This window comes from Pygoscelis adeliae, unplaced genomic scaffold, assembly GCF_000699105.1.
Source record: "Pygoscelis adeliae isolate BGI_AS28 unplaced genomic scaffold, ASM69910v1 Scaffold108, whole genome shotgun sequence".
Lineage (NCBI taxonomy): Eukaryota > Metazoa > Chordata > Aves > Sphenisciformes > Spheniscidae > Pygoscelis > Pygoscelis adeliae.
Genome location: NW_008825498.1, coordinates 1789250 through 1801599, shown reverse-complemented (window position 1 = coordinate 1801599; position 12350 = coordinate 1789250). Strand labels below are relative to the sequence as shown.

At 38.2% G+C, this 12350-nt stretch overlaps 1 protein-coding gene across 1 annotated transcript in view; it reads left to right on the top strand.

Moving 5' to 3' along the window:
• The first annotated feature begins 2150 nt into the window (after positions 1-2150).
• Positions 2151-12350, top strand: part of HSPA4 (heat shock 70kDa protein 4) — a 13501-nt gene continuing 3301 nt past the window's right edge. The window contains exons 1-13 of the mRNA XM_009331393.1: positions 2151-2203; positions 3888-4028; positions 4747-4869; positions 5316-5415; positions 5821-5954; positions 7863-8107; positions 8515-8591; positions 8893-9044; positions 10042-10148; positions 10489-10622; positions 11101-11282; positions 11696-11785; positions 12254-12350. The exon at positions 12254-12350 is cut by the window's right edge and continues 35 nt beyond it. Coding sequence (XP_009329668.1) covers positions 4750-4869; positions 5316-5415; positions 5821-5954; positions 7863-8107; positions 8515-8591; positions 8893-9044; positions 10042-10148; positions 10489-10622; positions 11101-11282; positions 11696-11785; positions 12254-12350 — 1438 coding nt within the window. The 5' untranslated portion in view covers positions 2151-2203; positions 3888-4028; positions 4747-4749. The remainder of the gene's footprint in view (positions 2204-3887; positions 4029-4746; positions 4870-5315; positions 5416-5820; positions 5955-7862; positions 8108-8514; positions 8592-8892; positions 9045-10041; positions 10149-10488; positions 10623-11100; positions 11283-11695; positions 11786-12253) is intronic.

The following is a 12350-nucleotide window of genomic DNA, read 5'->3' as shown; positions in this document are numbered from 1 at the left end:
TAGTAAAAAAATGAGAGGAAAAAAATTTAAGGTAGCTTCACTATCTCCATAAGGATGAAGGGGTTTGGATTGAATGGAATAGTTGTACCTGATCTTATGAAGCTAGTGCTGTTTTTCAGTGTAGAGGAAACGTGCTCTCTGGGGATGGGGGATGTCTTGCAAGGAAGCAAAAGCAGGTGGGAGGGTAAGGGTGAAGTAGTGCCTGCAGGTGTGTTAAGGAAGTTCAAAGCTCTGCTTAAGTTGCTTCATTAGACCTCTGATGACCTTCACTGTGACTGTATGTTTCTACTTAAAATGCTGTGGTTAGTTATTCAACTCCCAGTAAATCGCGTAGTAGTATAATTTGTATTTAATGAGTTAACCCTGGTTCCCATGGTGAACTGATCTGGGGAATGAGACAGGCTGAAAATTCTTCCCTCCCTCTTCACAGCTGAACGTACCTCTGCGCTGGGTCCCTGTGTGGCTCCCCAAGGCTCAGCTGGGAGCCGGGGTTAACCTGGGAGAAGGTTTGGGATACATAGCAAGGGAAGGAGTGGAGCCAAGTAGAACCATCCTGCCTGTCCAGCTGCAGCTCCTCAGAGAAGCTTGCCTGTTTATAAAGCCAAGCAGGAGGCGAGCGTGTTTAAGAAGACTGTATGCACTTAAGGGCTTTATTCCCAGCGTATAATGTGGAAGCCTGATTTTTGATTACTGTGCTGTATCCTTCTGTTGAGGCAGACTTCTGCCTTGAGGTTTTAGTCTGGCAGGTTTAAAGGGTTCTATAATCTAAATTAGTGGATTTGTGGTGATTGGGGACTGACAGCTTGTGAATTTAGTAGTGAAGTAGCTGGATTTTTTTGTCCAGGAGAAAAGCAACAATTCATGTTCATGTCTCAATTCCTTTCTGGAGACCAGAGTAAATTAATAATTAGCTTCCTGTTTGGGGCTCGTTAGACTTTTAGCTGTATGCTCTGCAGCTCCTGTTCCCTTAGTATGGGTCTTAGGGTCTGCATAGCATGGAACTTCCTTGCTTTTTGTTAACTAACCCCTTGAATAGTTGTTTCAAATAATGACAGATTCATTCAGAAATGTTAATTCTGTTGCAACATATGCTTTAGGGTGGGCCTTGTTTCATTTGTTAATTAACAAATTGGAGGAAGATAGAAAACCAATGCAATTATATCACTCTAGTCTTCAATTCTGTTTTTGACGGTTTCTGTTTGGAAGACCAGTTCTAAACCTCAGGCTGAGTTGGAGTTTGTATCTTGTGGCAGCCCTATGGCATAACCCTGCTGTAAAGCAGTTTCTTGACATGCTGCATAGAGAGCCCCTTAATTATGCTGTTAGTATGTTGTGTGAATAGTAAAGAACTGCTTGACTAATAGCATTTTGTTTTTCCCCCAGTAAGTTTACCTCGATGTTATGAAGATACTGGATTAGAGGGCGGGATTTAATTTTGTTAAGGCTTCTACAGTTTGTTAAATATGTAAATCAAGAGGCTTAATAGGTCTAGGAGTTCCTCCAAAAAGGAGGATTTGCTTTTTTTCTATCTCTTTCAGAACTGCAAGCTGTCACAAAGTAGTTTAGAGTAAAGTATGATTTTTTTCTTTCTGTAATCTACATTATTTCAGTGAGTACAGATGAAACTCAAACACCGATGTTTCTCTGCAGGTTTTTTCTTCCTGCTCTTGAAGGATTTGCTTTAAAACTGCAAAGCTTAGTTAGCATTTGGTACGGATATGTAGGAATGACTTTCTTAATATCTGATTTACCTTGTGTATTTCTTCTGAACAGTTGAATGTTTCCTGTATTACTAGTGAAGAACTTATCTTTGAGTGGCTTAGATATATGGGTAATTACTGGGATAAAGGGTGTCTAGAAAATTATTACTTAGATGTAAAACTTGAAGTAGCATGAATGAGTTTGGTTTTAGTGCTGTTCTGCAGTGAGGAGCGTTACTGTTTTAACTTGGAGCGCCTGTTTGTTTCTGGAATTCACAGAACATTCCATGCATGTATTGCAGTGAGTGACCAACTTTCTTAATGGACCAAATAATGTTTAAAATACTTCTAGTCTAACTAATATTATCAACACTTTTTAACAAAAAGATACACAGTGCAGTTCTACTAAGCACTTACTAACTGGAAATCTTTCTTCTCATTATAGATCATGTATAGCCTTTGGACCCAAGAATCGCTCGATTGGTGCTGCAGCTAAAAGCCAGGTGAGCGTATAGTTTGGGTAAAAGCAACTTTAGTAGTCAAAAATCGATTAGCAGAATGTATTTTTTTATCACTGAAGATTACAAATGTCTCTGAGCTGGTGTCCTAGTGTCTCCATAACTGTAATGAACAGCTGAGCTTAATTCAGCTGTTCGGCATGTAATGCTGCTTCGTCATCTTGGATAGAAATCAAAGGGTTGATAGTTACACATATGGAAATGTAAAAAAAAAAAAAAATCTTTGCCTCTTAAGAACTTCTGATAAATACTAATATTTTCTTTTAGATTGCAAATGTAAATTCTAAAGCTCAGCAGTAGTGTTCCATCCTACCTTAGCTTGTTCCAGTTCCTGTGCATTATGATAGCTTTTAATTACGTGGCTACATTCTATAGAATTCCATTAAGTGTATAACTTTGGCAGAAAGGGGGCCTACTTGAGTGTAAAATACTGCTTTCTTGACTCTCTGTGGTTGAATTACAATCTAAATACCTGTCTTAGGCGTTCTTGCTCATACTTTGAGTTTCTGTTGGTGTAGGTAGGTAAATATGACTTAAGGACTGCGAAGAAGTTAAGCTGATTTGTCCTGCTCGTGACATTTGGGTCCTGCTGTATCGTATCTTATGTTGCTGTGAAACCCCTATAAAACATGATTTTTTTTTTGAAGTCCTCTACAGGAAGTGACTATTCAAACACTTGGTTTTTCTTAGCCTAAAATACCTAGAGATGTGTGAAGATTCATTATCTAGAATACAAAAATGATTGGACACAACCATGTTATTCAAGAACAGAAGAACTGTGCTAGAACTAAATACAGATGTTTTTTCTGGAATTGAGTGTCTGCTTAGCTTAAAGAAATTCATTGATACAGAGATCCAGTAGAGATGAGGTATGTCCTGCAGAAACTAAACTTACAGAAAATCAAAACCAGGTTACTTAGGAAATAGACACTTGACTGAAACTGAATCACAGGTAAATGTTATATGGTACGGTGCTTGTCTGCTTTGTCAATTACTGTGCTTTTTTCAGTATGTTTCTTGCTCTAATATAAATGAAAGAATTAAACAAGTTTACTTGCACTACACGAAAACAAGCTATAATGATTTTTCACTTCTCCATATGCGCTGATCTCTGCCATTAATAAAAGACAATCTACCTTTTGTCACTTAAATCAAGTTGACAGTATCATCTTGGGGCCCTCCTGACTTTCTTTAAAGCTTCATGACAAGGTCCCTGAGCTGTTTTGTGAGACTGTCTGTGTGTTGACTGTCAACGTGCATGTGATGAACCTGGACTGGAGTTTACATCGATATGCTTGTTATGTTTGCTAAATTACTGGCTGCAACGCAGTAGAAAGGTAGGGTGGTAGGAAACAGGTAAATGGGAAAGACACTTGGCTAACATTTTTAAATTGTCCTACACATATGCTATGAAAACTGAGTGCTATATTAATCAATATTTGATAAATCTTGGCTCAGTTTTCTAGCATACATTTTATTTTAAATCTCAAATTCCTGTAGGTTACCTGAGCTATCAGAGGGAAGTAGCCTTCTAGCAACTGCCCTGGTCCTATTAAGATACAAATGACAAAATAGTCTGGCGAGGGAAGCATGAGAACAAAACTCTGTCTTCTGTTTGAAATTCAGATGTTCCCTTGACATGTTGTATTAAAGATTTCTTTTCCTCTAGGTTATTTCAAATGCAAAGAATACAGTACAAAGTTTTAAAAGATTTCATGGTCGTGCATTCTCAGATCCCTTTGTTCAAGCTGAAAAAGCAAGCCTTGCGTATGAACTTGTCCAGCTGCCAACAGGCTCAACTGGCATCAAGGTAAGTCTGGCATGTTTGAAAAGGAGCCAGAAGAGGAAACTGATAAAGTTTCCTTTATCTCTTTATTTTGAATCTGCTTGCTGTAGTTCCTGTTCTCTTGTGAATGGAAAGTCTTAAACAGGGAATAAAAGACTAATAATGCAGATGGTCTCTCCAGGTGTTAGGTGAGACTGATTTTACAGTTATACAATTTTTCTGCCTTGCAAAGCCAGTCCCACACAAACTGTTTTAGCAGTGCTTTTTTCCTTCCCTCCATGGTGAATTTGGAAGACAAACTACTTGACTAGCGTACTTATTTAGCTGCTGTCCAGATACTGCAAGGGTGTAAGATGTCAGCTTAGTACTTCAGGTGAAGTGGTAAAAAGTTGTTTCTTTCAACATTGGCTGAACTTCTGATTTGGATTTTAGCAGTAACTAACTTACTCCAAGACAGTAGGGAGGAAGGCATCCTAGGCATTGTCTAGCAATCGGGATTAAAAAAAAAACACTTGTGTCCAGAGCAGCTTTGTGTATGTGAATTCTTAAATGCGCATTCCAGTGCTTATGTATTACCTTCTTGCACTTGCTGTGCACAAGCTAAGCTATTGGAGAGAAGGTTGCGTAGAGCTGCATTACTTTTTAAGCTTGTTTTTAGTAAAGACTTTCTTGCATGTATTCCTTATGTTTGTAGTGCATGATTTTTACTGTAGTGTAACGTGTACACAATTTTTATTTGAAGGCCATGTATATGGAAGAAGAAAGAAACTTTACTATTGAACAGGTGACAGGAATGCTTCTTACCAAATTAAAAGAGACTGCTGAGAATGCGCTTAAGAAGCCTGTAGTTGACTGCGTTGTTTCTGTAAGTATGTGATAGTAAATACTTGGTTAGTGTCATAAACTGAAGAGATTAGTGGTAATAGCATTAAATTGCCCATTAAACCTGAATATTCAGGACTTTGTTTTTTCTGTTTAAAACTGAATGTTTCTCCAAAACTAGACTTGCTTCATTAATGGTGAAATGTCTTAAAATTGCTGCTAATTAGCAGCATAAATAATATTTGATACCTGCTTCTGGTTCTTTGCTCCTAAAATGAGTGGCTTGTGAGAGGGAATGGAAAAAGGTTCACAAAAAGTAACTTTGTCTTCATGTAATCTTTTCTTTGCTTTTTCTCTGTTGCAACTGAAGTGGACATTACATTTGAAGGATACCTCAGCTGTTCTCTATACCGAATCCCTATACACACTTGTAACTATTTGCTAAAGGTGGCTCTTCTAAATGTTAATATTAGCTATCTGATCTTGCAGGTTCCTTGTTTCTACACAGATGCAGAAAGGAGATCTGTGATGGATGCTACACAGATTGCTGGTCTCAACTGTCTGAGACTAATAAATGAAACAACTGCAGGTAATACCTTCCTTTCTCTCCCTCCCTTAATGTTGTAGTTATTAGATAAAAGGGCTTTTAATCTGTCACTGATCCATGCCCTCTGGAATTACTGCTGGTTTTGTAAACTTAAAATGGATTAGTTGATCATAAAGTTTCTTAACCTCTGGTCTGCTTTTTTCATTGTTTTACAGAGGCATAAAGATATTTCTCGAGTATCTGTTTTAATGCAGCTACTAGGAGGGGATAATACTGTTTAATGTTCTCCCATGTTCCTTTAGCATTGGGAATTTTGTTTTAACGAGATACCAATTTCTGTAGCTTGAAAAGTAAGATGAAATGCTAATGCCCTTTACTGATGTACCACTTATTTCTTAAGACAACTAAATCTCCTAACTATACTCTTTGACTCTTCTTTCTGTGTAGTTGCCCTTGCATATGGAATCTATAAGCAAGACCTGCCTGCCCTGGAGGAGAAGCCACGGAATGTTGTTTTTGTGGACATGGGGCATTCTGCATATCAAGTTTCTGTTTGTGCATTCAACAAAGGAAAACTGAAAGTAAACAATCTGTTATGCATCCATTTTAATCACCAGTAGAAATATTCATCAGTACATACATGGACTGTGACAGGCAAGCTTGCTTGTCTTTACATAAGCACGTCCAGACAGCTCAACTCATATTCTTAAAATTGCACTTTGTCTGGAGTTAAAAGTAGGGCAGGGAACTAGAGAGCTTTTGAGTGATATGTGGAGGAAGCAAACATGCCTTAATCAGCAGACTTTGGCAAAGAATAAAAAACCTGGATTAAATTATTTAGTCAGGAATTATCATATCTGACTAGATGCTGCTTTCAAAAAATACTCAAGTTCAGTCATGAGATCTAGCACTAAAACAGGAATTCCTAGAACAGTGTAAGTGACAAACATTTTTTAACGCTCGCTGTGGTGTTCATGTAAAGAATAAAAACATCCTTAATTACTTCAGGCTGCAAATGGAAGCTAAGCAGGTTACAGTGCACATGTAAGCTGCCAAAGCATTACTATCTTCCAGCAAATACCAACATTTCTTAGTTGGCTCTTTTACAATTACAATCTGGATTTTTGCAGTTCCAGTAACTTTCTCTTAATAGGCTAGAGAAACAAACACAAACTTCAAAGCATGGGGTAGTGAAACAAAGAGAAGGCAAGAGTTCTGAAGACATTAGTTTTGTTGTAGTTCTGTTTCCTCTTGTGAGGAAACATAACCTACTTTGTTTCTCTCGGATTTGTCTTTTAAACTTTGAAACCATAGAAGTATTGAAGGGATGCTTTTGAGTACAGAATGGAGGGCTGCACAGCAAGGCAGTTAAAACAGTAGGGACCAAACCTAGTCTGAAAGAGTATTGAGAATAATGTGATACTTTACTGGTTTCTATTCCTAAAAAAGTTATATTCACAATATGTTTAAAGAGTAGAATCAGCTGAGGTGGATGGGCTACAGATGTTCTTTGCGGATAATTCCTTCATCAAAAATGAGCACCTATTTGCAAGAGTTAATAGCATTTATTATCTTCATGTTTTATTTTTAGCTTGGTGTAAGCATGTTCCACCCTTATGAGGCATCAAATATTAAACTGGGCTATGATTCAAACTGACAGTGGCTAAGCAGAGTGTGGAAACTCTGATGGTCTGCTTACAGTACAAGTTACTTGAACAGATGGTGTTGCTAAGCCTTGCCCTATCTTCCTAAATTTCTTCTAAAAGTTGTCACCTCATTACAGGAAGGCTGGGTGCCCAAGGCTGCTTTTTAGCATTTGAGATAGTGGATGGTTTTTCTGTCTCCTGGAGCTTGTAACTGCTGCATGTCTGCACTGTAATTCGTGTGAGAATTACCATTCACAAAGACATCTAATACTCTTGTAGCTGCCAGAATTTATCTCTGGTAACGGTGGTTTTCTCCAACAGCATTTTGAACATACCGTATCTAATATCAGCTACAAAAGGTATAGGATAATGATTTAGACTTGGTAGGCTTTAAAAAAAAAAAAGGCATGTCTTAGGATGTGTATGACTATTACTGCGGTTGCAATCCACATAAACTATCAGATGTTAGTGATGCAATTGCTACTTAGGTAGCCCTGAAATATAAGAGAATAGCTTAATTGTTGCCAGCAGTGTCTGTGAAATCTGAAAGATGAGTATGGGACATAGCTTTATTGTTTGGGATAGGTTAGACTTCTAGACGAGGCTTATCAAAAGAAACTCCTCGCCGGCGATGGCAACGGCAGAATAAAAGTGAACCGTACTGGATTTTTTCCCTGTTGTGGCTGCACCAGTATAACTCTTTCTCCATAGTAATGTTGTGATACTTGCTTTGGTTTAAAGTTGGACTATATTTGAAACAAAGTGCTTTGACGTTAACTGCTAGTTGGTTTCACTGAAGTAATGACAAATTGTACTATTACTGAAGAGTTCAATTTTTTTAAGGTTCTTGCTACATCATTTGATACAACACTTGGAGGCAGGAAGTTTGATGAGATGCTAGTGGAATACTTTTGTGAAGAATTCGGAAAGAAATATAAACTAGACATAAAGTCAAAGATTCGTGCGTTGTTGAGGCTATACCAGGAATGTGAAAAACTGAAGAAATTGATGAGCGCTAATGCCTCTGATCTCCCGATGAACATAGAATGCTTCATGAATGACATAGATGTCTCTGGAACAATGAACAGGTAATGTTTCTACTTTTACAAAGGTAAGCTTTAGAGTGCCCTTCATTCAAGTTGCTTCAGTCAAGAAAGATACTTGGTATAAAGTACCAGTTCTTAGGACTGGAGGGAGGTGGGAAATCTAAGAACAACATGTGCAGGGGTGCTGCTCAAAGTGATAACGTTTAGATACTGGTCAGTGGCCTTGAGGTAGGAGGAAGGGCTGTGAATGTCGCAAGTGCATCTAGATTACCAGAACCAAGTTTGTCTGGCAGGATATACTAAATAAGAATAAAACTAGGATTGGAGAGAGAGAAAACCCTGCAGTACATTGTTAAAATGGCATTCTTTCAATTTTGGTATCCCGTTGTATTTCCAGTATTAACTTGCTTATGGAATGCTATAGCTTTATTTACGACTTCTTCCAACAGAAGCCATTTTTTAGAGATGTGTGATGGACTCCTTGCAAGAGTAGAACCACCCCTTCGCAGTGTGCTGGAGCAAGCCAGTAAGTGTATGCGCATTCTGTATTCTGCATACAGACGAGATCCATAATACAAGCTTCCTTTTGGGTGTTGATAGAACTTGGACGGATGGATTTAGCACAGCTAACAATTTCTTGCTTAGCAGTTACAAACTTTTCAAAACATTTTCACACAAGCTAAGATCTGAAATTCTTATTGCTTAGAAACTTGGAGAACAAGCTTAAAAATAATGGTTGCTCTAGTAAAACTTTTAGTTTACAATGTCAGTATGTTCACTTAAAAAGAAACATTAATCTATAAAACTAACGTCTGACTCCTTTCTAGAGTTAAAGAAGGAGGATATTTATGCAGTAGAGATAGTTGGTGGTACCACAAGAATCCCTGCTGTAAAAGAGAAGATCAGTAAATTTTTTGGCAAAGAAGTCAGTACAACTTTGAATGCAGATGAGGCTGTTGCACGAGGTTGTGCGCTGCAGGTAAAAAGTGCTCTGTGTTGTAGCTGTGAATATTTTTATTGAAATTCATAAATATTTGAGCCAGAGTCCACAGGTAATGTGAAAGGTATTTCATGTGTATCACAAATGGGTTCGAATAGGCTTCAGGAAGGTGGTTGGAAGAATGAGAATAGCAGCTTTAAGTGTTTCCTTTGTGCCGTTTGTCTAAGCCAGATCAGTGGATCGGTGTAGCTTGTTGAAGTGAAACATGTACTCTGCTTCTGCTATGGCTGGAAACTGCTAGTCTGATAAAGCTCATATGATGATGTTTCCCCCCGCCCCGACTCCTCTGGGGGCCTGGGTTAAACAGGGAAAAAAGGTTTTTTTACAGGATTACTGATAGACTTGTGATACGGCAATTGCTTAATAACATGGATGGAAATGAAAGCTTGGGTTCTTGCTAATGGAAATCTCTGTCCTGAGCTGGCATCAGTTGCTGTTGAATGGCTTAAGCAGTAGTAAATACTCTGTAGTTACTAGTGCTCCTGTCTCTTGAGTGCACCTTAAGTTTGCTCTGATCACCTCACTTCTCTCTTCAAACACTTAATATGTGCTTAGAGCTCTGTTCCATCAGTGGTACGAACTAGCTATTGGAATCCACTTAAAGAGAATTTTGTGTTACGGTATGCAAAAAAACCCATTAATATGTCACTCTAAAAAGTAATTGAGGCTTTCTGATTTTTTACATTGGTACTAAAAACAATTCAGTAGCCCAACCATAGCAAACCAAACATGATGGCTCTAAATTAAAACTTGTGTATTTCCGTTTTCAGAGTGAACAGATTGTGACAGCTTCCTGAAAAGGAAGGGTACATATGAGCTTCCAGTGCTTGTTACGCAGGTCCCAAGTCCATCAGTATTAGTCTCCTTCAACCTAGAGTAAATCTACATATTAAGCAGCGTAAATACTACTTGCTGAATTAAATTACTATTCACCTGAGGTTTGACTGTTTGTAATATGACTCTTGTGCTCTTTCAGTGTGCTATTTTATCCCCGGCTTTCAAAGTGAGAGAATTTTCTATCACAGATTTGATACCGTATCCTATTTCTTTACGATGGAATTCACCAGCAGAGGAAGGGTTAAGGTAAAAAAAGTTCAATCTTCTTGCATGATTACATACAACTTAAAACTAACTGATGACAACTAGAGTAAATAACGTGTTTAGAACAGTGCCTATTTAACAACGTAGATTTTGATACTTTTTCTGAAGTTAATGGTAGTAGAAAACAAAACCAAGGATGGATGCCAGTTTAGCACTTCCTACGTGGTTATTGGTCTTACTTTGACAAAAGAGTCTAACCTTTTAGGTTACTTCTTAAAGTTAACAAAACTTTCCTAGGTACTCTTATACCTTCAGGAAAAGCTTCTTTATCAGAAGAAGCATTATCCCACGTACTGAACAAATGCTTTGTTTTCTCTTACAGTGACTGTGAGGTCTTTCCCAAGAACCACGCTGCTCCATTTTCTAAGGTCCTCACATTCTACAGAAAGGAACCTTTTACTCTTGAGGCGTACTACAGTTCTCCCAAGGAGTTGCCTTACCCAGATCCTGCTATAGGTTAAGACCATTCTGTAGCTTTAGGCTTTGTTAATAGTCTTGTACATGTTTCAGGACTTCTTTCTGTCTAATTATATAGTCTGGAAAGTGCAACCTACTACAAATGCTGTAGGGACAGGTTTCCAAAGTCATGGGTCTACAGTAAAATCAGTGGAGTAACATGAAGTTTATGGACCAATAGGCTAAATAAAGAGCATCCTAATGTTGGAGCAAACCTGAAAGGGGCATACTTAGAATTGTGCAGTCTTTTACTATGATACAAGTAACACCAGCTCTTACAGTATACCATAGAGAGTTTCTAATAGCCGTGTATCCTAGCATTGCTAAGTTAAAAAACTGAATTGTTTGACTTGAGTAGGATTTGATATCCTCTGAGTGCATTGCAGTGATCTGTTGTCAGCAGCAGTCAGGTTTTACTTTACGTTCAGCAATTTAAGTTAATCAAATGGTATGTTTTCTTCTCTCTGGGATTGTTTAGCTCACTTCTTGGTTCAAAAAGTCACTCCTCAAACAGATGGATCCAGTTCAAAAGTGAAAGTCAAAGTTAGAGTAAATATCCATGGTATCTTTGGTGTTTCAAGTGCATCTTTAGTGGAAGTTCATAAATCAGATGAGAATGAAGAGCCTATGGAAACAGATCAGCACGCAAAAGAGGAAGAGGTAATAGACTTCATTGCTGTTAGCCACTTGGAAAACTGATGAAGCACAATTGGCCGAGTTCTGGGAAGGTTCTAAGACTTGTGTAAGGATTTAGCAGATGTGTCCAGCAACTAAAATATGAAGATGTGATTAAGTACTAATTGAAGTATGTCACGCCAGTGACAGATCTCTTGAAACCAGGACTGTGAAGTATAGATGAAACTCGTAATCATGCTAGGAGTGAGCTGTTACGTGCCTGAGCAAAGACTAGAAGCTTATAACATATGCCTTTGAGACTCTACTGCAGTTTTCATTCTTTCTTCTTTTGTCTAAAGAACATTAGATTTAAGTGAAGTGATCAGCCTAAGAATTGAAACAATGATCTGCATATGCATTGTTTAATATGTCAAATTGGATCTCTTTATGAATTTCAGAAGATGCAAGTAGACCAGGAAGAGCAACAAAAGACTGAAGAACAACAGCAGGCTCAACCTGAAAATAAGGCAGAGTCTGAAGAGATGGAGGTAACGTGAAAATCTGAGACGCTTCTGTTTTCTTAGAGGGTACTTCTGGAAGATTCATAAGAATGTAGCGTGTGAGCCCATCTGCTGCCTTTGTCATAGCTCTGGAAGCTAAACTTTTATTTGAATATGTTGGCAGTCTGTATTGTGATTAGAGCTTTAGAAGTGCATAAATGGCATGGATAATTGCAGCCCTGTCAAGTGACCTAGTGCTGATAAAATGGGTGAACTCTCCTGTTCATGGTACTAGAAAAATGTTCTACTACAAGCATCATCACCCCCATGAATGTAGCCGGTGTGCCCAGAAAAGGTCAGTAGTTGCATTAATTATGTCTGACTTCTTCAGCAGCTGAAGCGTCAGAATGACAGATCGTAGTGTGTGGTTCTGATGTGGAGGTGTACTGATTCAATAATACTTTTTCCTACTACGAGTCTTGAATAGTCAGCTTTGAATGTATTTTTTTAACGCAGACTTCTCAGGCCGACTCAAAAGACAAGAAAGTGGATCAACCACCTCAAGCCAAGAAGGCTAAAGTAAAGACTACTACGGTGGACCTTCCCATTGAGA